The 27,235-nt window shown below is 37.0% G+C and overlaps 1 protein-coding gene across 1 annotated transcript; it reads right to left on the bottom strand.

Moving 5' to 3' along the window:
- Positions 1-6,565: 6,565 nt before the first annotated feature.
- LOC127245484 (uncharacterized) lies at positions 6,566-26,478 on the bottom strand. The gene is made up of 10 exons (XM_051266403.1): positions 26,185-26,478; positions 25,109-25,178; positions 24,630-24,751; positions 10,014-10,122; positions 9,869-9,932; positions 9,729-9,784; positions 9,351-9,458; positions 8,476-8,625; positions 7,801-7,971; positions 6,566-7,026 (listed from the first exon to the last, which is right to left on the bottom strand). The coding sequence occupies exons 1-10, from the start codon at positions 26,397-26,399 to the stop codon at positions 6,793-6,795; spliced, it is 1,299 nt and encodes a 432-aa protein (XP_051122360.1). The 5' UTR covers positions 26,400-26,478; the 3' UTR covers positions 6,566-6,792.
- Between the last annotated feature and the right edge of the window lie 757 nt (positions 26,479-27,235).

The following is a 27,235-nucleotide window of genomic DNA, read 5'->3' as shown; positions in this document are numbered from 1 at the left end:
AAAACACATGAACTGATTCACAGTGACCTCTGTGATTTTCACTCAACACCATCATTAGGCAACAAAAAAATATGTTGTGACATTTATAGATGATGCAACGAGATTATGTTATACATTTGTTGCATGCAAAACATGAAGCTTTGGATAAATTTAAAATCTATATAACATGGGGTAAAGTTACAACATGGCATGACAATTAAGAAATTGCATACAGATAGGGGATGAGAATACTATGATCCAACATTCTTCCAATCTGTAGGAATAATTCATGAAACTACAACCCCGTATACACCACAATAGAATGGTTTGGCTGAAAGGAAAAATCGAGTATTGAAAGAAATGGTTAACTCGTGATGTCTTATGCTAGTTTGAGTGAAGGATTTTGGGGAGAAGCCATGCTGGCAGCATTTTATTTATTAAATTGAGTTCCAAATAAAAGGAATAAAGTTACTCCCTACGAACTTTGGTTCAAGAAACGGCCTAACTTGTCAAACTTACATACATGGGGCTGCAGGGCAATCGTTAGGGTCCCTGAACCTAAAAGAAAAATACTTGGTGAAAAGAGAATTGATGCATCTTTATTGGATATGCCGAGCATTCCAAGGAGTATCGGTTCTATGTGATAGAATCTAATAATTTTGTGTCTGTACACACTGTTATCGAATCTAGGGACGCTATCTTTGATGAAACTCGTTTTTCATCATTGACAAGGCAAGCATTTGTCAAGCTTGTGGATCATAATCAAGTTGAAAATATACCTGGAACATCTCATATGAGAGTTCACAGAGTATCTGAGACAACCCCACTAGACGTTTGTACATCAGATCTTGGCACCGCAGTAAGAAGTCCCAAATTTGATCTAGATGCTTCAGAGGCATATTTGAGAACAACCGAGGAAGCTCCTGGCTCGGATCTGGGTACTTCTATAAATGATCCTTGTACCGTTCTACCAAATACAAGTACAAACTTTGGTGGTTCTAGTAATCAATTTTTTGAACCGCGGAAAAGTCAAGAATTTAGAAACCCAAATCTTTTGGTCCTAATTTTCAATTGTACCTGGTTGAAAGGTATGAAGACAAAATTGAATCACAGTACTCATATTACTATAACTTAGGAGAAGATCCAAGAACATCTGATGTAACACCCCCAGTTGGCTCATACTAGAAATGCTACTGCCACATTACATCATGAGGTCGTCACCGCCTACTTAGGGCCCCACAATACAGTGTTAAGGCTAAAATTAACCATAAAAATGCATTATTATCTAACAAAATCTGATTTATGAATATTTACAAAACACACTCCTAAACAAGAGATTTTTTCGGTTAACAATTTACATATAATACAATAGATGTAAGTTCACTCACTCAGCCCGTCTTTCTATATCCCGAGACGTCCCCTGTCCCGGAGGTGCCATGCATACATGAACCAAATATTTTTCTTAAAAGCAGTTTAGAATTAAATCCATTTTAAAAACTAACGTGAAATATGTCATGTCATACCTCTTAAAAAAATAAAGTCTAATATCCGTCAATCATAAAATATGTGTCATGACATGCCAATAGTGAAATAATGCAACAAGGATATCAAACTCGACAACAATGCACATGTGCATATATATATACATCCGTCGAAATGAGCAACCGGAATAACCTCGGCTCCATAATAATAGGCTAACTGCATCTGTCTAAATGAGTACCTGGAATAACCTCAGCCCCATAATAACAAGCCCACTAGACCATCGTCAATAAATAACCGGAAAATCATCGGCTCAATGAATGACCTGATAAACCCATGATAATATAACGGTCATCCGGTCACTTCCATATACCCACCATACGACTCCCACAATCAATACATGGATAGCCGAACGTTGTTGTCATTAATCACAAGACGCCTCATAGTCTGTGATAGCGAAGATAGGACCCCCACTGACTAGCCCTATCCCGTGTAATGTAGTAGAATCCATGCAACCTAGAATCTCCCAAGGGAAACGTGAAAACTCTACTCCTCCCACGCGCCATAAAGAGATCACGTTTGGAGTTTGACATATGATTCTAAATTACCGGTTGACCTAACTAGTATCAGTCCAATGAGTGAAACAACACCTAACACGAATGACTACACCAAATATGTCTCAACTACCATGGGTCTAATCCCTGAATGACCGTGCGACTAAGTCACCCAATTGTCCGACTACTATCGTCCACTATCCCCAAAGTGTTACGGTACATCGGGGTCGAATATCCTAACCCCAGATGATGCCCTCGCCTAGCACAACCACATACGGCGACTAAACGATAGATCCATAAAACATAACCGATAAACCGTGCAATATGTGTGTAGCATGTCAAATAAGTGAATTTATCGAAAATGGTTGGTGAGACAACTCATCTATTCTCCTTTTCATAAATTCACCAACGCGATCAAATACGTATATCAAATATCATAAAATGAGAAGTCTCACACATGCATACGCACAAACATATATATATAAATATATACATGCACTGGCAGAATGATCCACATAATATCATATTAACATATTAATCATAATTGCATACAATATGCATACCTAATTTCTTAAAATTAGATTTATTTCCCTATTGCTTACCTCTTATCGACACTCCCTATCTTTTGCAATCTCACCCAAATCACCTCTAGTGTACATCTGCCCCATTATTTATTAACAGATGAGCTATATGCTTATTCATAGGAGCTATCTGCTTATTCAAAAGCTAATTTAAATAATTAGCTCGTCGAGCTTCAAACTTTTATATTTAGTAGAATACGATATTCTAGCTATAAAACTCTTATACATCATAATATTTATATCGCCCGATTATTAAATAAAAATACTTAAAGATATGAATAAACTGGCAGGTGCAATAGACTACCATTTTCAATTCGGCTCGGATCGATACGAAATTCTCAAAATATAACACTGGGACTACGAATATGCTAGTAGCTAAAAAAATTAGTCGATTAAATAGCCAAATAACTAGTTAAGAATTTTTGAAGAATTTCTAATTTAATATCCCCAATATCTAAATTCATATTAAAATCCATAATTAAACTCTACGTATAGCAAGGAATACAATACCGAAATCGGATTTGAAATCGAACGGCTAAATCCTTCCATTATTTTTTCTCTTTCTTTCTTCCTCCTATTTTCTTCCTGCGTCTCTGCTTCTGCTCGAAGAAATGTGTGGGTTTGTTTGTTTGTATGTATATATATTATATTATTATTATTATGTATTATATTATTATTATTATTATTTTAAAAATGATCCTTATCATCATCATCTTTAATATTATATTATATATATATTATATATTATGATTATTTTTATCGATATTTATCTGTTTAACAGTCTTTGTAATTATAATCAATATACAAAATAAGAATAAAATTTATTTCGGAATATTAACTTCTTGATCCCAAAATATTATAAAAATATTTATTTGCTATAGTAATATTATTTTATACACTCCGAAATCGGAACATTACATTCGATGAGACTATGAGGTCCCATGATGCTGCCTTTTGGAAGGAAGCCATCACTGACAAGATGGATTCTATTAAGAAAAATCATACATGGGAATTAACAGATCTACCTCCAGGTTGTAACCCTTTGGCATGTAGATGGATCTTCATAAATAAGATGAAATCTTATGGAACCATTGACAAGTTTAAAGTTCATCTGGTCATTCAAGCATTTCGACAAAACGAAGGCATAGATTATTCTAATACCTATGCATCAGTTGTCTGTATCACAACTATCAGTTTATTGATTTCCCTAGCAGCAATTCACAATCTGGTAATCCATCAAATTGATGTTAAAACAGTTTTTCTAAATGGTAATTTAGAAGAGAGGGTACATATGAGGGAACCAGAAAGATTTGTCTAACCAAGAAATGAATATAAAGTTTGTAAGCTTGTGAAGTCACTCTATGGTCTAAAACAAGCACCTAAACAAGTGGCATAGGAAATTCGATAAAGTTGTTTTATCAGATGAATTTTTCCTGAACAAATCAGAAAAATATGTGTATAGAAGATTTAATAACAATGGTCAAGATGTATTAGTTTGTCTGTACGTTGATGACTTTTTGATCTTTGGAACATATCAAAGTCAAGTAAATGAAACTAAATAGTTTTTATCTTCCAACTTCTCGATGAAAGATTTGGGAGTAGCTGATGTGATTCTCAGTATTAAAATCAAGCAAGAACGCAAAGAGATTACAATTACTCAATTTAACTACAAAGATTGTATTCCTGTAATCACTCTATGGGATCCCAGTGTAAAGCTTATGCCTAACATTGGGGAACCTATTTGTCAACTTGAATACTCAAAGGCCAATGGAAGCCTAATGTATAGCTATGACTAGCACTAGGCCTGTGACACCCCGACCTGCAAGCCACGCAAAGTCGGACGTGTCAGGATCGTAGAATGTCCCTATAAGTCAACACGAGTTCTTCCAACGGCTTTTGTCCTCACTCACGCACACCCTGAAGACTTCCTAGAGGGTAACCCATCCTTAAATTACTCTAGAGCAAGCATGTTTAACTCTAGAGTTCTTTTAGTAGGGCTCCCGAAAAGAAATGTGCACATTGTTGACATGAGTGGTCTATTTAATCCATTTAATTACTATTTAATCTCGGATGGCCTGACACCGGCTCATCCACGGGAGTTGACCTAGCACTAGCCCAACTCCGGAGATATTACAAAGCCAGATATTGCGTATGTTATCGGAAGGTTTAGAAGAGTTTTCAAGTATTTAAAGTCGACTGTTAACTATGTTTGTCATGATGTGGATTTTCTTCGGTAAATGATATTTGGATGCTAGTTGGATATACCATGAGAAATATCACTCTTCCATGTCTTGATGGGTATTCTTGCTTGGGAGATGTGCCATTTGCCGGGCTTCCAAGAAGCAAACTTGTATTACTCATTCTACAATGGAATTTGAATTCATAGCTTTAGTTGCGGCAGGTAAGGAAACAGAATGGCTTCACAATTTGGTGTATAAGATTTCATTATGGACAAAACCGGTATCACTTATTTCTATTTGTTGTGATAGTACAACAACTATGGCTAAGGCATATAACCAAATCTATAATGGAAAGTCTAGACACTTGGTGTTAGACACAATATGATTCGTGAATTAATCCCAAATGAGGTGATCTCGGTGGAATTCGTTCGATCACAACATAATCTCGCTAATAATTTGAAGAAAGGATTAGCTAGAGACTTTGTGCACAAGTCGTCAATTGGAATGAGATTAAAATCCATCTAAAACTACATAGTGTAAGACACCCAATTCCCTTTGTAATACAACGTTAGAAGCTGAGTTCAATGTGGAAAACTCACATTTTGGAGATTGGAACTTATATTGTAAATTTATCCTAAGTTTGCGTTCGGACCTACAAAAAAGATAGGTTGAGATTATTCTCTTAATGACTTCTTTGAAAAATTGCTAATACAGTAGCAAGATTAAAAGAAGTTACTTATAAAAGCATGAACTTTTGTCGGTTCAAGAAAATTTGAAGTTGCTTTCAATATGCTTGTGAATGGATAGGGACACATGGCTTGTGACGTGTCAAGCATGAACTAAAATGAATGATAAATTTGTGTGTACATTACCTTCATGTATTCAAATGATTTGAAATGTTCAATCCTAGCAACATCTTGATTCTCGAATATTTGAAACGTGTGATGTACTAAGATAAAAATTCAACATTTGAGATATTTTCATTTATGCATGATTCTATGGTGTATGATTGTACAGTCTGTGATTTAAAAATTACTAAAAAATGGAGGACTGTTGGAATTTTAGCATATTTTTTGTATAACTTATGATACATTTATGTTTAAATATAATTTACTATATAGGTCTAATGTAAAATGACAATGAGATAAAATGTATATAGTGGAAAACTTAAGTGTCCCATTGCCAATAAACCAAAATTCAAGTCCAATTGAAAAATTCAGCATGACATAAGTGATTTAGTCATGACCATGACTAAATTACCAACAAGTTGATTACTTCTTTTAAAAAAGGAAATGAAAATTTTGACTTAATAAACTAAAATAGTATTACTCGTGGGAAATGAAAATTTTGACTTAATAAACTAAAATAGTATTACTCGTGGGAGGAAATATATTATTGATATAGATGATACCAAAGTTTTAAAAAATGTGTGAACAAAGCTTAAATTTTAGACTATTTTATATACCAAACAATAATCATGGGTTGGTAGTTCATGTCTAAATCAATGTATAAATTATCATCCCAAAACTTTCAACTAGAAGCTTGATTTTGGTTTAAACTGTTATTTTTTATTAAATTTTTTTTTTAAGATATGTTCCTTTGTGATTTCAAATTGAAATACCACTATTTACTCCGTATTATTCTCTCAAAAAATTACACCAAAACACTATTTAAATAGTTTTTCGTATGATGCGGAAAAAAATAAGTAAATAAAAAATATCTCGGATTGGAGCCATTCCATACTAAGTGATCTAAAATCCCAAGTACTAAAAAACTCGACGAATTAGCGAGTAAAAAAAAAACCTTTCGATATAATATGATGCATTACTCACATTTACCTTACTACCACCAATATTTCTTTCCATACCAATGATCCATCCATGTATAGCACTTAAGCTTCATTATTCAAGCTTTTTATAACTCATTTACATTTACCTAAGGTGAAATAGCTGGTATAGTACCTGTTGTGTATGTATGAAGCTCATCGAAGATTCTTTCGTAAGTCATGTGACGCCTAATCTACGGCCTTAGAAGCCTCGGACCAGAGCTAGAGGCAATCCATGCTGTAATTACATCGACTAGCAGATCAATGTCCTTCTGATTCCCTGTGCTGAAAATCGTGGAGTCTGAACCAAATGTGTTGCTCACTTCTTTGGCAACAGCCTCCCATGGCGTACCTGCAGTTAAGTTTGCCAGGAACTCCCCTCCACGATTTACTGCCTCCGCCATTGCTGGGGGAACATCCGGAAGAACCTGAATATTAAAAGCATAAGAGAATTGTGTTGCTTTTTAATATTGTAAAAAAATACATTTATTTAGATGAAATTAAGGAAGAAACTCGAAATAATATTCTGAAGCATTCCTGAGAACATTTTCCGTCCTGATAAAATTTTGGGAAAGGACCAAGACAAGGTGTATTCGTCCTCATTTTATCCAATCACAAGCCATAAATTAGTTATATACTATCTTACAAAGTGAATATTACCATGTTGCATGTTTATTTTATCCTCCTCTAATTTTTACTTTCATGTTGTTAAATATAATCCCTCCACCAGCATTAATTACATATTTTTGTTCATCCAAAAACAATAGTCTTATTTCCATAAATAACCATATCACCATAAAATTACCTCTTACTTTTTCATTTTTAATACAAAATTGTCATTACTTTTTACACTAATACACTCACAAGGGCAAAAAAGTTTTTTATCTATATTTTTTACCAACTACCAATATAATATCAATATTGCTTAAATTTTGTGCCCAACTCAATTAAGACTATAGTTCTGGACGGAGGGAGTAATAGATAATGAAAATAATTTGAGGTCTCATTTGTTTATTTTATATTTGTATTTGTTACAAAAAAGATTATAGTAAACTGCTATTGTAAATAAGTTTTATTGTTATGGTTATGCTGTGAGATTTGAAATGAATGTTTTAGTTCAAGACTAAAATTATTAAATTCTCAAATATCTCAAAATCGACCAAGACTGGAAGTAAAAACACAATCTGAAGGGGACAAAGTACCTGTTGTAGAGGCAGGCCATGATCTCCGGGCAGCATACGAAGAGACAAATCCAGCATTGAACTAACAGCAGATTCTGAGCTTAAAACCTGGGCTAGTATAGAAGTTTCATCGATGCTGTCATCTTTAAACTTTATTAGTAAATTCCTTGAGATTCCATAGTATGCCTTGATCTGTAAAATGCAGTCACAGAATAATAAATCACTGATTGTATTAATGTATGCTACAGCACATCATGATTTTTGTAAATCACAGGGAACGGGAACTACAGTCTCAAATAGCCAGCCTAAAGCTTCTGTGTAACAATAAATAAAGTGAGCAAGCATTGGTTTTCAGAAACATTTCACATGGATATGTGAGATTAAATGTATGACGAACATCATAGATATAATACTGAAAATTGTAGTTTGAAAAGAAATTAATTTCAATTTAGAAGGAAACACATACAATTGAGAAAAATTAATGAATTCTAATTTTAACAAGCATGTTGCAGGCAAACTTTTTCATTTGACTGTATTCTTTTTTCAGTACACTTTTATCTGAGAAGTTGGAATTTTCTTAACCTAACAAAAGTCATAGTTGACAGTAAATGTCGTAATCTTCTTTTTAATGGTGCACCATCATTGAAACACAATCATTTCACTGTCTGCATGAAATGTAAGAAGTAGAAAATTTACCAATCGTCGAGTTTCTTCAGGCTTAGGAGAAAAATCTTCTCTCCCATTAGCTAAGTCCATGTACAATGGAGGAAGCTGCTCTACCAGAGGAAGAACTTGCTTCAAGATGGATGGACTAAGGTTTTCAAACTGTTTCATTGTCATCTCAGCCTGTAATATTCATTTGAAAACTTCAAAATAACTCACATTTCGGAAAATTTACAAGGTAAAGAAACAAAAGCATCTGCAAATTCCAACTCCCTGATTTCATGTCTTTGCATATTAAATGACTGGAGAATTGCATAGATAAAAAATTATATGCACATTCATTATTCTTACCTTTTTATGCATGGGGTTTCATGGAGAAGTCTAGGGGATTAAGGTTTAGGGTTTAAGGGAGAAATTCAGCAGAGAGCATAACAATGGAATCACAACAAAGAAAAGATGCCAAACATGAAGGACAGAAACCAAGAATGATAACAAATCAATGTTTGGTAATAGAAACATTGAATCATATGTTGATAAACAATGGACTATTTGTTAATCTATACAAATATCTTATGAAAAAGCCACTTGGTCTACAATGCTACTGCAATAATTAAAATACTCCTTTATGTATTCTTTCAATACCTCCCCCAAACATTTCATTATTGTCCTTAATAGTTATTATTATTATTATTATTTTATTTTTTTTCTCTATCTTGTGAAATATTTCTATTGGTACCTTATATAAGTCTTTATTTACAACATATTATTGATGTTCTTAAATAATTTGAACATGCTTTACTGAAATATAATATTAAACTATTCATATAATTAGTTACATGCTATAACTGCGTTTTTATCACCATTTAATAGTAATGTCAAGTGCATAAAGATGTAAGACACAATCTCACCCCAAGACGAACAGTTGGCGATGATGCTAGTTGTGATAATAATGGTCCAAGGCTTTGGGCCACTGGCACAAGAACTGGAGAAAACAGAGGTATAGCTAGGCTTGATTCCTGAAAGTAAAATAAAGGACGATTATAAAAGTTCTTACCATAACACTAGAACATTCTTTTGAAACAGGAATAAAAACCTATATACCAGAGCACTTTGTCATACAGAAACAGCCAGCTTAGGAAGAGGTTAAAATCAATGGTTACTGCCATGCACCATTAATTAATTCAATATGAATAAAAAGGATGAGCCTGCTAGCTTTTAAAGATCTATAAATGAGAATAATTGGCAAGCCAACAGAGATGCAAACAAGGTAATTTATCATGAAGCACCTTGTTGTTGAATGCCAATAGAATATTCCCACTTCTTTGCACGGCATATCTCGAACCTGATGACCAGATAAGAAGTTATCAATTGGTTCAAAGTATAACAACCACTGCAAAATAACTATAGCAAAAAAAAGAACATCAACCTATCAGAAGATGAATAACAGATCCCAATGAATGACCGATGCCAAAAGTAGGAACATCCTCAACCTGTTAAATAAAGCAACTCATCAACACAAAATAAGAAAGCGACATAGTAAATATGTTCACAAATTAGAAAAGGAAACTTACACTCTCTTGGAGACTTCGAAGACACCTCTCAAATTTAAACTGCACTTCATCAGCAATCAAGAAGTGATCAAAACCACTGGCATATGGGGTAGCAATAACTAAGACTCCCCTGTATCACAAAATTTAAGATATTACTAAGGATCTCAATGATGTCAGAAACAGCAACTTATACTTAGCCTGCTCAACTCCTCTTAAACCCAAAAATACAATAAAAACCCACAAAGTGAGTACAGAAAGCAATAAAAAACAACACTCTGTTTATTTAATTTTCAAACTTGTTTTCGTACTATTCATCAATTGCTCTATTTTGCAAAAAAAACATCACATCCAATACTTACTTTTCATTTAGAATATTACATTAAAAAACTTAGGGTGTTTTTGGTTTGTGTTTCCGTTTTGTGTTCGGATAGTAGTTTGATGTTATGGTTTTTGAAAAAAAATAATATATATTTTTTAGAGAGCGTGGGATTGCATAGTAATGGAAAAAAGAAAAAAACCATAGGCTTACTCTTTATTCAAAATATCAAATCCAACATTTATTTGTATCATATTAAACAATTATTTTCTATTGAACTTCTTACTATTCCTGACGATCCCACTAGATGTACTTCTACACTTTAAACTCCAATCCTAATCACTCTTGAACGATGCAGCGGAATAGAATGCAAACTCAAAAGGTTTGTTGTGTTCAGAGTGATATTGTCTACTTGAGATTCGAACAACAAACAAGAAACAAGAAGTGCAGTGCAGAGTGAATTGAAACAAACAGTACACCAAAGTTTGTTGACCCAGATCGGCCCTCAACCGGCCTACGTCTAGGGGTACCAACCCAAGGCAATTCCACTATAAGTAAGGCAAGAAGTAGATACAAAATCTCCTCACACACACTACACAAATCAACAGCCACAAACCCAACTTAAATGTATTGGTTTCCATACCACATACAAGTGCATCTTCCTTCGCAAAGGCAAGTATGCAAGGCCTCGACCTCCATTGGTTGTGCTCTGAAATGGGACATTGTTGTAGGCAGCTTGTCATCTCCTCCTCCTTCGACTTTCCTTAGAATCCCCTTTGAACCAAACAAATACTCGGAAATTTGTCGACACAACAGACTGCTGTGATTCCTTCAGGATGTGATTTTGACTTCAAATCTCTAGCAACTTCGACAAGTTTCAGACCCAATGTAATAGATAAAATTCCTCCCAAATTTTTCTACTCAAAACATGGTCTAACCTCTCACAAAAATCCCTCAAAATAAAAAAGAATACTCCCCCTCAACTAGAAGTGAAACTCAACTATTGTACCATGGGATATGGGCTTTCCATTCGATATGAAAAGAGTAGAACAGCTCTCACTCTACATTAAGCACTCAAAAGATCTCAGAATTTTCTCTCAAAAAATTGTGAAAAGCCCCATTTCCACAATTCCATGGAAAGTGTATATATACACATACACAAACCCATTTCTTCCAATCAACATTCAACAACAAATGGATTCAAAATGGTTAAATATGCCAAGACACATCTCATGACACATATCAATGCATATGGGACGAAATTGATATGTCAAACTCCACATAAATATCTAGAAAGATAGTCAAATATTACCTCTTTTGGTAATGGGTGTTGGAAACCTTTTTCCTTCTGCATGCAATCTCGTGGAACAAAGCCATTTTTTCTTTGTATGAAATACGACAGTGAGATATATTTTGTCTCACTTTAAAAGCTTTTTCAATGACCAGAACATCAGACCTTAAACCATGAATTCGAGCATGTTGTAGTCTTGCAGACAGTTGATTGGTCGTCTGATCTTTCTACAGATCCAAAATGGACTAAGTCTCCTTTCATTTTTCTTCATCGCTTTTGATTTTCCATATCAATGCTAGCCAATTTCTCTTGTACTTTTTGCCAATAAAACAAACAGGATTCCAATTGTCTTTTTATCTCTAAAAAGACTTCTTCCAACTCAGAAAATATGTGGAAAAACACATGCACCAGTTGGTTGTTTGAACATTTTGCTGATCTCCGATACATCAAACAATATTTCATACCAACAATCTCCCCTTTTTGGTTGATGTATCCAACATCGAGAGAAAGAAGATATTAGTGGATCCGCAAGGACCTATAACAAACAAACCCGAAAAGTTTTGCCACACGATGGCACTTTTCTCATTGTCTCCCCTTGACATCAGCTTCTCCCCCTAGATAGCATGTCATGAAGCTTCAGCTCCTTCCTCATTCTCCCCCTTGGGAAACATCAGGCAAAAAGGTTGAGTTTATGCACGATCAATTCTGGAGGCTTTAACAGCCTCGACATCACTTTCAAAATCTTCAATGTCGTCCACACCAGGGTCAAACGACGCAATTTTAGGAATTGGATCAATGTCTCCTTTTTGTTTTCAATCCTTCAAGACATATAATATGACATCATCATCCGGTTCATCACTGGACTGCACTGCAGGACAGGGTTCTCACATGTATTCTCTTGGTCATAATAAATTTTCTGCTACAAGCTCATCTTGGTTGTCCACTTCGGATGTGGGACGAAGAATATCAACATCATTAATACCATCATTAGAAATGGTGTTTCTTCCATCAATATCCATATTTTCTCCATAGGGATTAATCTTTTATTGAACTCCTTGATTGTTGGGTACTTTCAGGTACAATAGTATCAAGATCAGCAACAACAGGGATGGTTCTGGATAAGTAATAGCGGCTGTAATTTCTTATTCTCTAGCAGAGCAGTGGCATCGGATTCTTCAGTCTCCATGGCAGCATTTTCATCAGCAATTTGGATATCCGCATAGTATTTCAGTAGCACATAGATTTATCCAAAGCAAAATGAATTTTTTTCTCCTTTTCATATTTTCTTTCCATTCTTCTTTTATTTTTCTCTCCATATTTGTCTCCAAAAATCATCCAGTAAAGCTCATGCATATACTATTCATCAAATTAATTCAATGCATGATATGGAGAGTGAAAAGATTATAGACCTTTTAGTGATGGGTATACATACCCAAGTTCTTTCTCAATAATGTGAATCGGTCCGAATCAGCCTCTGAAGTGATCATCATTGCATTTAACCCAGTCTGAGTCCATAAATCTGATTGAATCCATCTATGATCCCTTTGCATACCATAGGCTAAAATCAGTTGTGCCCTTAACAATCGAATAATCCTTTTGACTGCTTTGAAATGTGCCTCATTGGAATTTGCCTGAAATCGGGCACGAATACATACGTTGAAGCACATATCTGGTATGCTAGTTGAGGTAGAGTAAGCTTCCAATCATGGTCTTATATAATTTATGATCAACTGAATTTCCAGAGTCACCCTTTGACAATTTCTCATGTAATCCCATCGAAGTCCGAATTGCTTGAACTCTCCATGCCGAACCTTTTTACAAGATTTTGAGCGTATCTACTTTGACAAAGAAAAATTCCATCTTTGCACTGCTTGATTTGCAGTCCCAGAAAGAAGTTCAGCTCATCCATCATGGACATCTCAAATTTTGTTGACATAAAATCCACAAATTCATTCTTCAAGACATTTGAACTGGATCCAAAAACAATGTCATCCACATAGACTTGAACAATTAGGATATCCTTTCCGGCACGTTAATTGAACAATGTTTTGTCGATAGAGCCACGAACATAATCATTATTAAGAAGAAATGACGATAAACGATCATACCAAGCCCTTGGAGCTTGCTTGAGTCCATAGAGTGCCTTGTGAAGTTTGTAGACATACTCTGGATGAGTTAGACTCTCAAATCCCCTTGGTTGAGCAACAAAGACTTCCTCTTTGATCCATCCATTTAAAAATGTCGTTTTCACATTCATTTGGAATAACTTGAACTCAAGAGTGCATAAAATGGATAGAAGCAATTGTACCGCCTCAATCCGAGCAACGGGGGCAAAAGTCTCATCGTAGTCGATTCCTTCAAACTGAGAATAACCCTTGGTGACCAGCCTAGCTTTGTTTCTGATGACATCTCCCACCTCATCGGTTTTATTTCGAAAAATCCACTTGGTACCGATCACATTGGCATTTGATGGTAGTTGAACTAGCTCCCACACTTTGTTTCTTTCAAAATGAAGTAATTTTCCTGCAAAGGCGTGATTCAGTATTCATCCTCTAGTCCCTCATCAACTTTTCTAGGCTCCACTTTGGACATGAAGCAGCTCATCCCAGCGAGGTCTCGAAAGTTGATTGTTTTACCTCGAGTTATCCTTTCTCCTTGAGAGTCTCCAATAATGGCATCAGATTGACGATATTTGTTGATTATTGGTCTCCTTCTTACTTCAAATTCTTCTGGTTCATCCTCTTCACCAGATGGTTGTTCATGGCTGTATGATCAGCCTCTGGATCATACTCAATTTCGACAGCAGTTTCTTTTTATTTCTGACTTCTCTTTTCAACAAATGCTTCAATATCAAAATCATTGTCTTTGTTGACCTCTAGGCCATCATCAAATTTCACATTTGAGGATTCCATCACCTTTTTGCTTTTTAAATTGAAGACACAATAAGCCTTGCTATTCATGAAATACCCAAGAAAGATGCATTCATCTGCCCTTGCTTCAAATTTGCTAACAGGCTGTCTGTCCTTCAAGATATAACATTTGCATCCGAAAGTGTGGAAGTAGTGAATGGTATGCTTTCTTCCTTTCCATATCTCATAGGAGGTAGACTTAGTGTGCGGCCTTAAATGGATTCGGCTGATGATGTAACAAGTTGTACTCACGGCTTTGACCCATAAGTTTCTTGAGACTGATTTAGCATGCATCATGGTGATAGAAACAAGAACACAATTTAATAGAAATAAGAACCAAATATCTTCTGCGCGGATAAACCTCTCTAACCCTAATTCCATTTATTTATATTAACTTATAAATCTAATTATGAATAAGATAAGGACTAATTTGCATTGCAAATATATAGTAATTATGGTAATGCAACGATTAGACCAAAATCCCCTTTTCCGCGTCGTGTATAGACACGCAACGTTAACAGGCCATTGTTTCCGGTGCTTGGTGATTGTTCAATATCAACTCCCCCTCCGAAAAAACCTTGTCCTCAAGGCGAAATTTTGGAAATTGGCCATGCAAATCCTCAATATCCATCCAGGTGGCATCATCCTCGGAAAGTCCTTGCCACTTTACCAAAACTTAGGTTACATCTCGCTCTTCCTAGTGTTGTACTCGCTTCCCCAACACTCGCTCCAGTTCAAATAAAAGGATGTCAGAAATATCATGGGGCAACTCGGATTCTACTGGATGATCCCCGACTACTCTTTTTGGTTGTGAGACATGAAAAACAGGGTGAATTCGGCTAGATTCCGGAAATCGCAAGCGATATGCTGTAGTACCAATACGCTTCTCTACTCGGAAAGGGCCATAATAACGCGCAGACAACTTGTGGTGGCCTGTGGTCTGAATCGATGTTTGCCTATACGGTCGAACCTTCAAGAACACTGCATCCCCAACATCAAATTCCACCTCTCGATGGTTCTCATTGGCATACCTTTGCATCCGCATCTGCGCCCGTTCTAGGTTGAATCGTAACAGCCGAAGCATTGCATCTCGACCACCTAGAAGTTCAGCAACAGCTGCTACCTTACATTCCCCTGGGAGGTAGCGGCGTAAATCCGGTGGCGGCCGCCCATAAACTGCTTCAAATAGGGTTTAGCTGCTGTTTGGAAAGCAATATTGTACCAATACTCCGCCCATGGAAGAAACCCAACCCATTTACGTGGTTGCTCCGACGAAAAACATCGAAGATAGGTTTCCAAGATACGATCAGTCTCAGGGTGATATGCAAAACTAAATTTGAGAGTAGTCCCTTGGAGCATAAAAAGTTCCTTCCAAAATGTGCTTACAAATACCGCATCTCGATCACTAACTATCGAACGAGGTACACTGTGCAGGCGCACACCACCTTCTTAACGAATATTTCAGCAACAAAACGGGCTGAAAAAGGCATGCGTAAAGAAATAAAGTGTGCATACTTGGTTAAGAGGTCCACCACCACTATTACACAAGAGAACCTTTGGGATTTAGGTGGTGATGAAGTCCATAGAGATATCTTCCCAAATCATCGTTGGAATCGGCAACGGTTGTAGAAGACCCGCCGGGGAAAATGTTTCATATTCGACCTTTTGGAAAACGATGCAACAAGCCACATAATCCCGTACCTTACGGTACATACCCCGACAATACATACCTACGGCAAGACGACGATATGTGTGATAAACACCCACATGTCCTCCACCAGGAGTTGAATGAAACTCACAACGCAGCTGCTGTATCTATTCAGAACCCTCCGGGATGACCAGCCGACCTCGATAGAGAAGTTGGCCATCAATCAGCTCAAAGTTACTTTGCGTTGTGCCTCCATTTTCTAACTCTTTTCGGATTGCTTGGAGAGAAGGATCTCTACATTGTTCATATATATCTCCTCCCAACCTAGCCATGTGGGTGCACTCATGGCACCTAACTCCCCTCTCTCTCACCACGCCGTGACAAAGAATCAGTTGTAGAGTTAACTCGGCCCGGCTTATAGACGATATCGAAGAGTACCCTAATAGTTTGACCATCCATGCTTGTTGTGAAGAGGTAGCAATTCGATGTGTGAGCAAGTATTTCAGGCTATGGTGATTTGTCCGTATTATGAACCGTCAACCAATTAGATAAGGACGCCAATGCTGGATCGCAAAAACTAAACCCATCAATTAATTTTCATAGGCGGATCGGGCAAAGGTTCTACCTGCTAACTCTTTACTAAAGAATGCGATAGGTCTCTCATCTTGCATAAGCACAGCTCCTACACCCGTTCAGGATGCATCACACTCTATTGTGAAGTGCTTTTGAAAGTCAGGCATAATGCAGCCTGTGCAGGGGCTGTCCATAAGAATGGCGTGGCTGTTTTCTTAAGTAGTTGTGTAAGCAAACGGGCTATGACTCCGTAATGTTGGATAAAGCGCCTATTGTATCCAGTAAGACCAAGAAATTCTCTTACTTCCCTCACCGATTTAGGAATCAGTCAATTTGCCACTGGAGTAACTTTCTCCGGGTCCATCGCCATTCATTTTTTCCGACACGAGGTGCCCCAAGTATTCCACTGAAGTGCAGCCAAAGAAGCATTTTTTTCAGTTGGCTTTAAATTGATTTTCATGCAAAATCGCTAGAACACAAGATAAGTGACTGAGATGAGCTTCCCACGATCGACTATATATAGAGATATCGTCAAAGAAAACCAAGACAAACTTCCGTAAGAGTGGCCGCAATAGATTATACATGGTAGCCTGAAATGTTACCGGAGCATTCACGAGGCCAAATGGCATGACTAGAAAATCGTAATGGCCATTGTGTGCCCGAAACGCCATCTTTGGTATATCGGATGGTGCAACTGGAATTTGGTGATAGCCCAAACGAAGATCAATCTTTGAGTAGACCACTGCATCCGCATGCTCATTTAACATCTCTTGAATAACAGGGATCAAATATTTGTTCGGGATGGTAAGCTTGTTTAGTTCCCGGTAATCGATACAATCGCCAACTACCATCTTTTCTCTTCATGAGCAACATGGGGCTCGAGAATGGGCTTCAGCTTGGCCTTATGATGCCTACGCACAACATATATTCCACTAGTCTTTGGATTTCGTTCTTTTGCACATGCTCATAACGGTAGAGACGAACGGAGATAAGCTTTGCTCCATCCTACAAGATGATATGGTGGTCCACTGATTTGGTTGGAGGGAGTTCCGTGGGCTTATCAAACACCTCTGCATATGTCTTTAGCAAGGTTCCGAAGGCTGCATTGGTTTGAGAGGTTGTTGCACCCTCTTTCCTTAGCATCAAACACCATGCCGAGTCCATTACGATGGCACAAAGTTCTACTTGGGTAGTGCGGAACATGGATCGGATGGCTACCGGAGAGCGGCTAAGAGCTGGATCTCCTTATAAGGTGGTCAGCACTATATCCACTTTGAAAGACATTGACATCGTATGTCGATTTACCCGCACATTCCCTATTATCTCCAGCCATGCAACTCCCAAGATCACATCCACCCCACCCACGGGGAAAATGTAACAATAAACTTAGACTATGCATCCTTCCAAGGTAATTTGTAAGCCTGGGCATACTCCTCGGCATTCCAAACGTCGCCCATCCCCTAGTGTGACTCCAAACTTGCCTATAGGCTCTGTCAATAATCCCATCTCTGTTACGATAGAATGCGAGATGAAATTGTTACTTGCTCCGTTGTCGTTCAGCACAATCACACTTATATCCTCCAAAATTCCTTTAATTTTCATAGTACGAGGTCCTGTAAAGCCCGCCATTGAGCTACAGACCCCTCCTCAAGATCCATGGCTACATCACCGTCATTTCCTGCAATTCTCCATCCCATGAATCTCCCTTTTCCATTAACAAAATTCTCAATTGTTTCTGAGGGCACTCATGTAAAGCGTGATAAGGAAGATTACAACAAAAACAGAGGCTTTTAGCTCGTCACTCATTGTATTCCTGTTGCGACAAACAACGAAAATGAGTTTTTGTTGTAGACTGCCCCGTGCTTGTGGTTCGATTCGATCCAGCCTTTGAGACAGTAGAACCTCTTTTTTTCTAGCAACCTTGAGTTAGTGCCCCTAGGTTGAGGCATCAAATTACCAACTGTGCGAGTCCCCCATGATGCCCCGCGTGACTATCGTGGCCGATCAGCTCTAGATCCCGGGTAGGCTCCTTGCTATTCCTGCAATCCAATTCCACACTTCGACTCACTCGAATGGTTGTTTTCAAGTCTTTTGGTTCAAAGGCACGCAACTTATTGCGAAGAGGACGTTGGAGGCCATTCAGGAAATACCCCAAGTAATGATCCTCAGCGAGTCCCAACACCTGATTCGCTAACTGTAGAAAGTTATCCATATAGGCATCCACCAGGCCAGTCTGTTTCACAGCCGCTAAGCATTCAACGGGGATGCCAACATAGCAATCATCAAAACAGACCATCAAAGCTTAGGAAAATTCCAGCCATGATGCATTGGAATGGCGCCCACGATACCACCGGAACCAGTGCAGGGCTGATTCCTCCATCGCAACCATTGCCAATTGCACGCGCTGCAGACCCGTCACCCGATGTAATTCAAACTGCTGTTATGCTCGTGCAATCCACTCGATAGGATCGGTGCCATCAAAACTCGGTAAGGTGACATCAGAAAGGCATCGAACAGGGGCTTGATTATCTCTTCCTCTTGCTGCGGAAGTGTATTCGCAGCCCTTCCAATTGATGCGGATGCAAATAGGTCTAATGATCTTTGAATAGCCTGAACAACTGCAAGGATTTCCGCAGTCTACCTTTGCAGCGTTTCTTATTGTGCTGCAACGGACACATTCAATGCTTTCAATTTCTGTCAAATGTCTCGCTGCTCCTCATGGACCACTCTCATTGTATTCTCTATTTCCACAATTTTCGCATCCTTTGTAATCGACATCTCAAACTGATCCGGCAGGTCGGATCAATTTGATAGAAACAAGAACACAATTTAATAGAAATAAGAACCAAGCCGCTTACACTAATTCTTTCTGGATAAACCTCTCTCACCCTAATTTCATTTATTTATATTAACTTATAAATCTAATTATAAATAAGATAAAGGACTAATTTGCAATGCAAATATATAGTAATTATGGTAATGCAACGATTAGACCAAAATAACCTTTTCAGCGTCGTGTATAGACACGCAACGGTAACGGGCCATTGTTTCCGGTGCTTGGCGGTTGTTCCATATCACATGGTTCTAGCCATCTCTTGAAACGTTGTATTCTTCCTCTCCACTTGGTGTCTTTAGAGCTGAGAACTCATGAAAGATCCCATACTTGCTGCAATAAGCATCAAAAAAATTATTCTCGAATTCCCTACCATGTTCGCTACTTATCCTTGCTACTGCAGATTGCTTTTCATTTGATATCTGATTGCACACTTCCTCGAATGCTTCGAAGGTGTCACTATTTTCTCTAAGAAAATTGACCAAAGCGAATTTGGAGAAATCATGAACAAGAAGGATGTACTTCTTGCCAACAATGTTTTCGACTTCGGTTGGCCCCATTAAATCCATGTGCAGTAGTTCCAAGCATCTGTCTGTAGCACGTTGTTCGGTCAGTCTATGAACTCCCCTGTTTTGCTTTCCAATGCAACAGCCTGGACAAGATAACTTTTCTTCTTTGGATAATTTAGGCAGTCCTCGAAGATTTTGCACATTGACATGCCCAAGTCTAGAATACCAAAGAATGCCAAAAAGATAGCTCTTCCTTCCTAGTCATGAATGCAACTCGCACCTTCTTTTCAAGATGTAGCAATTGTTCTTTGACCGAGATCCAGCCATAATTTGTCGATTTCCATCATAAACTTCATAGGAAACTTTTGGTAAAGTTTGCCTTCAAACCTTCATCACAGAGCTGGCTGATACTTATAATATTGATGTTGAGATTTTCCACCAAGAAAACTTTTGACAAGTTGGGCAGTCCATCAACTTGTAAAGCACCATATCTAGTAAATAGTAATCCTTCCCTTGACTCTATCTCCATAAATCACATGTCCACAGTCAGCTTCCTGGAAATTAGAGAGGTGATCTCTTTGATTTGTCATGTGTCTCGAGCATCCACTGTCGAAATACCAAGTTTTCCCTTCATCCCAACGAGTAGTGGATAGAGCAACATTGCACACATTTGTTAACGTCTTGGGCCTCCATTCAAATCTGATGTTGACTTTTCTTTTCATCTCATATGTGGGCTAAGAAATCTGCTCTCCTTAAAGAAGATCACGAATGATTTGTCTGCATTGATCAGCTCTGTGTCCAACAGTTCCACAATAATTGCAGTTCACTGGTTGTCTGGACGTCTGTCTGCCTCCTTTCTTTCTCCTGTTTCTTCCTTTTTGCTTGTTGGAAGGATGCGGTGGATCATCTTTTGTTGATTCATCTAGTAATCCACCTTTCACAAAAACAGTCTGATTATTTCCCATGCCATGTTTGTATCCAACTCCATAATGATCACCAAATGGTTTGCCGATAGAAACAACTTCATCGAGCTTCTCTTTTCCTTTTCTCATACGAAGTGTTTTCATCCAGTAGATTTCCATTAGTTACTTCCAAAGCGACAATCTTTTCAATGGCTTCCTTGATCTGTTGATTCAGCATTGCATTTTCATCAACAAGTCGATCATTTTCTCCTTTCAGATTGTGGTTCTCATCAATGAGAGCGTTGTTCCAGGCATCGAGTTCCTCAACACGATCATTCAATCTTTCGTTTATGGAGATCAACATCTTATGCTCCTTCACCATCTCTTTGTATTTTTTCACAATTTCATCACAATCCATTTCAATGAGATTTTCATAATTAATACTGGAGCCAACCTCAGTTTTGGCTTTAATCGTAAAGGCTACAATCTCTTCTTCATCTCTATCAAGTGACTCATAATGGTCATCCTCTTCTTCTTCATCACTGAGACTTACTCCTATGACCTTACTTTCTTTTCTCAATGTCGTAGGGCATTCGGATTTCAGGTGCTTGCATCCATTGTTACCAAAGCACGTCACGTTGTCTGAGACATTCGGCTTCTGAGGAACTTGAGATTTTTTTTTCAATTCAGTCTTAAAGACAGCAGGTTTCTTATGAAAATTATGTTTTAGCTCATTTTGTGGAGGTGGTTTGTTGGTTGTTCGAACCCTCTGTTGATCACCTGTCTGAACACTTTTCTGCCTGATTTGCTAGAATTCTGGAAATCCTTTTGGAGATAAGAGACCTCCTCTTCTTCTTCATTTTTTAGGGTCAACATCTTCGGTTGTTAGGGCAAGTCTTTTGTTTGGCTTTAGTTTCAAATGGTTTAGTTCGTATGTTTTCAAGATTCCAATTAGTCCGTCAAGCGACATTGTTTTGATTTTCTCCATCTCTTCTAACGCAGCAACCTTTGGTGCAAACCTGCTTGTGATCGTCCTCAGCATTTTGTTGACAAAGCTTCCTTTCATCATAGACTAAGCCAAGCATATGAGCTTGGTTGATGATGTCTTTGAATCCATTGTTGTAGTCGAACACGATTTCATCATTCTTCATTTTCAGACCATCAAACGGACTTTCCACCATTTGTAGTTTAGTATCTCGAACATTGTCTAAACCTTCAAATGTCACCAGCAAAGCATCCCATGCAGTTTTTGCAGTTGTGCATGTTGAGATGATTCTGAACAGAGATTCACCAACACTATTGAATATCGTATTCAATGCTCTAGAGTTGGCATTGCTCATTTCATTTTCTTCAGTAGTGTACTGCAACTTCAGTTTTGGAACAAGTTGAGCTGGAGCTCGAGCAACTTCTCCTTCAAAAGCTTCGACAGCCTCGACGGGCTTCATAGGTGGTGTCCATCCAAGTTCAACTGAATCCCAAGTTTCGTCACTGATAGACATAATGTATACCTTTATTTTCATCTTCCAGTAGCAGTAGTTTGATCCGTTCAGCAGTGGTGGTCTTGATGTCGAGCTTCCGTCCTTTGATATCCTTGAGTGGATCCCTTTTCGTTAGTCTTTTGAAAGGTTGGCTCTGATACCAATTGACGGTTCCGCTAGATGTATTTCTACACCTTAAACTCCAATCCTGATCACTTTTAAACGATGTAGCGGAAGGGAATGCAAACTCAAAAGGTTTGTTGTGTTCTTAGAGATGTTGTACGATTGAGATTCGAACAACAAACAAGCAACAAGCAACAAGCAACAAGAAGTGTAGTGCAGAGTGAATTGAAACAAACAACACACCGAAGTTGTTGACCCAGTTTGGCCCTCAACCGGCCTATGTCTGGAGGGTACCAACCCAGGGCAATTCCAGTATGAGTAAGGCAGGAACTAGATACAAAAACTCCTCACACACACTCCACAAATCAACAACCACAAACTCAACTTAAATGTATTGGTTTCCTTACCATATACAAGCGCATCTTCCTTCGCAAAGGCAAGCATGCAAGGCCTCGACCTCCATTGGTTGTGCTCTGAGATCGGACGTCGTTATAGGCAGCTTGTCACCTCCTTCTCCTTCAACTCTCCTTGGAATCTCCTTTGAACCAAACAAACACTCGGCAGTTTGTCGACACAGCAGACTGCTGTGATTCCTTCGGGATGTGATTTGAGCTTCAAATCTCCAGCAACTTCGACAAGGTTCAGACCCAATGTAATAGATAAAAATCCTCCCAGATTTTTCTACTCAAAATATGGTCTAATTTCCCACAAAAATCCCTCAAAATAAAAGAGAACACTCTCCCTCAACTAGAAGTGAAACTCAACTATTATACCATGGGATTTGGACTTTCCTTTCGATATGAAAAAAGTAGAACTCTTCAAGCTCTCACTCTACACTAAGCACTTGAAAGATCTCAGAATTTTCTCTCAAAAAATTGTGAAAAGCCCCATTTCCACAATTCCATGGAAAGTGTATATATACACATACACAAACCCATTTCTTCCGATCAACATTTGACAACAAATGGACTCAAAATAGTCAAATATGCCAAGACACTTCTCATGACACGTATCTATGCATATGGGACGAAATTGATATGTCAAACTCCACATAAATGCCTAGAAGGAAGAGATAGTCAAATATTACCTTTTTCGGTAATGGGTGTTGGAAACCTTTTTATTCCTTTATTTTTGACCTTCCTTCTGTATGCAATCTCGTGGAACAAAACACTTTTGTCTTTGTATGAAATAGGACAGCGAGATATATATTTTGTCTCACTTTAAAGCTTTTTCAATGACCAGAACATTAGACCTTGAACCATGAACTCAAGCAAATTGCAGTCTTGCATTCAGCTGATTGGTTGTCTGATCTTTCTACAGATCCAAAACGGATAAGTCTCCTTTCATTTTTCTTCATCGCCTTTTGACTTTCCATATCAATGCTAGCCAATTTCTCTTGTACTTTTTGCCAATAAAACAAACAGGTTTCCAATTGTCTTTTTATCCAACTTTTTCCATCTCAGAAAAGATGTGGTAAAACATTCCACATCGGCAGCCAGCATGAACAAATTAGCAGCCACACATGCACAAGTTGGTTGTTTGATCATTTTGCGGATCTCCGATACATCAAACAAAATTTCATACCAACAATTCCCAAATCAACCCAAAACTCCAAAGCATATCTAAACTCAACCCAATATCAAAAGAATGTTATTCCAATAGAAAACGCATCAGAAAAATTAAAGTTGCAGAATTAAATATATTAAAGAAAAATAAGAAGTCAGATTGTTTCTGGTTGTGATTTGAAACCCAATCACTACTATTCACTCCGCATGTTTCCAAATAAAAATACACTACTTCATTTCAAAAAATATTATATCACAATACTATTTAAACAAAAACTCAAACCAACGCTCTATTTGAAATCAATTTCAAACCACAATCAAGCAATTTGATTTAATGAACATCGGAATGACACAGCTTCAAATATTCCATATAAGAAAGACACAACAAGCATATAACATAACATGCCAGAGAATTGTAAAATGGTCCTTGTACATATAGTTATAAATTAGATTAGATAATGAACTTCATTTTGTCAAATAAGAAACTTACTTATCTGCAAGACGTTCAAGGAACAAGCGGTAAGTAAGTTGTGGAGCAGCCCCCACAAATATCCCACCAACAAAATGTACAATTGACGTTAACTCATTTTTTGGCCGCAAGACCCATGCTCCCTAAAATATTTGCACTCTATTAGAAATCTATGTTCCAACTAAAACTTATAGATACATTAAAAAAACTTATAGATACATTGAAAAAACTTAACCACTGTTTATAAGCTTAGACTAACTCTATTCTTAACATACAGTAAAATTTATTTATGGAATGAATTCTATTTATATTAATGATAATAATCTAGAATAGTTTTGGTGTGTAAATAACAAACGGACTGATGAAAAAAAAAATTATTATAATGTGTAAAATGTACAGCTTCCTATATGGGTATAAGCTGCAACCTACAATGAAAAGCTCCATAGTTGTCATCTTAAACCAAATCCGCAAGACATCGAGCCAGTCAAACCAGTGTATACCTCTATTTCATTCCAGTCTCCTGAGCCACTCCAACTAGCTTGAGACTGTCGCACAGTCTCTGTAAGTACTCTGCAAAAGAACCATCCCATTAACAAGATTTAATCCAAACTTATATTACACCAGTCATATGGACTAAACAGGAAGAATTGTTTTATGTCTGTATTGAGTTGTTTAATTATTTGGAAGCTTAGATGAAATATTACAAATTTGAAATATATAAAAGCCTTCTATACCATTGAGTGAAGGCACATAATGCATAGAGTGATGAAAAATGCGATCAGATTGCAGCTGCAGTAAGAATTTATAAATACAGCCGAACAGAAAACATGTCTGAACATGCTAGATAAAAGCAGTAACAATATTATTGATTGTTTGGCAACAATTTTATTCTCCTGTTCCTTGGAACCCTTTTCACACTACCATGAGCATGGACAGAATGCACAATCAGCATATTTGGTCGAAGAAAGAAAATTACATTGGAGGAGTCGTGCAAATGCTGATGGGAAATGCTAAAGCTACTTTCCAAATATAACTGTTAAGTAGCAGCAAGTTTGTGCACAAACTTAATGCCACACTTAGGATTGATGCGGAAACTTTTTGCATTAATATGAACACTATAGGCTGAGGCTTGTCTCAAAGATCAATTATCATCATTCTCATCAGTCAATAAAATGAAAACAAGCTGAGATCCATACACACACATATTTAACAATGATCATTTGGTTTTCTGGACTCTTTCACGAAGCTGTTTCCATAGGTAGTAGCAAAATCCAATGTATTCCTGAAATATTGCGATGCAACTTACCAACAACAAAATCTATACACGATAAGAAGAATAATACATCATTGCTTAATATCTTTTAGACGGAAAAATCATTTCCAACTCTACTTATTTACTGATCTATCAAAAAGAAAAAAACAAAGAAACAGCATTTGTTTTATTCTCTGTAACAATTCTAGTAGTTTCCTAGCAATCGACGCACAGTCTAGCCGCTTGGCAAAACTGTATCCGCGATTTTCTGTAATAAAAACAATAAAAAGGATCAAAGTAGTAGGTTTAGGTTCAGATTCAGACCTCTCGATATCCCTGTAAAGCTGAATTCCCGTCGTTTGCTCACGATTAGTTTGTTCGGAACCGCCGTTGGAGCTGCAACAAATTCCGGCACGACGGACGGAGCTACGGTTGTAAGGGAGGTTCCGGAGGTGCAGGAGACACTTTGAGGGCATGGAATCGGCGTGAAGAGATGCAAAGCTTGGACGTGGCATCCCCGTCCATGCGAAGCTCGCCATAGCTGTGAGATGGTGAAGACTTTCTCTACCGGCCTACGATTCCAAAGCGTTCAGTGTCTGATTGCCAACTTTCTAATTATTAAATTGACACCAGTATTTTGTGATTATTTCGATTTGCCCCGTTTGAATCAAAATGCTTTATTCTTCTAAGGGTGTGTTTGTTCGGAGCATTTTTCACATATTTTTACTATTCATCAATATTTTTTTTAAAAATAAAAATAAAAATATATTTTTTATGTTTTATATTATATTAAAAAAATAAAGATTACATTAAAAAATCACATAACATATATTTATATCATATCATATAATTATTTTAATTCAAAATTTTTATTATTTAAATTTCAACTCAAAATCCAAACCTCAGACAAAACACCCTAAGTTTAATTTTTATTTTTTATTAAAAATTAATTTTTTATATTAAATTATTGTTAAAATTAAACTTTCAGATTAAAAAATAAATAAATTCCACCAAAGCACTCCCAAAACTTCATTCTTAGAAATAAATAATCTTAAATAAAAATAAACAATTTCTACTCTAAGTTTAATTTTATTTTTTTATTAAAAATGATTTTTATATTAAATTATTGTTAAAATCAAATTTTCAAATTAAAAAATAAATAAATTCCACAAAATTACTCTCAGACTTTCATTCTTAGAAATAAAAGGTCTTAAATAGAAATAAATATTTTTTATTAAATTGGAGTAGCAAATAAATTGACCCAATAAATTTATTTATGATGTTGCATTTAATTAAAATATTAGACATATTGTTTTATTACAAAAAATTATTGATAATGGCCAACGTATTTAAGCATATCGAAATTGATGTTAAT

This window comes from Andrographis paniculata, unplaced genomic scaffold, assembly GCF_009805555.1.
Source record: "Andrographis paniculata isolate CXL003 unplaced genomic scaffold, ASM980555v1 Contig22END, whole genome shotgun sequence".
Classification (NCBI taxonomy): Eukaryota; Viridiplantae; Streptophyta; class Magnoliopsida; order Lamiales; family Acanthaceae; genus Andrographis; species Andrographis paniculata.
This window is presented reverse-complemented; position numbering and strand designations above follow the sequence as displayed.

What these genes read in the sequence shown, in the direction of transcription:
- LOC127245484 (XM_051266403.1), bottom strand. Translation starts at nt 26,399, where the DNA reads ATGGCGAGCTTCGCATGGACGGGGATGCCACGTCCAAGCTTTGCATCT. An exon ending in CTTGAACGTCTTGCAGATAA is followed by an intron (nt 10,123 to 24,629) that starts GTAAGTTTCTTA and finishes TTTGTGATACAG; the next exon opens with GGGAGTCTTAGTTATTGCTA. An exon ending in TATTGGCATTCAACAACAAG is followed by an intron (nt 9,459 to 9,728) that starts GTGCTTCATGAT and finishes TTTTACTTTCAG; the next exon opens with GAATCAAGCCTAGCTATACC.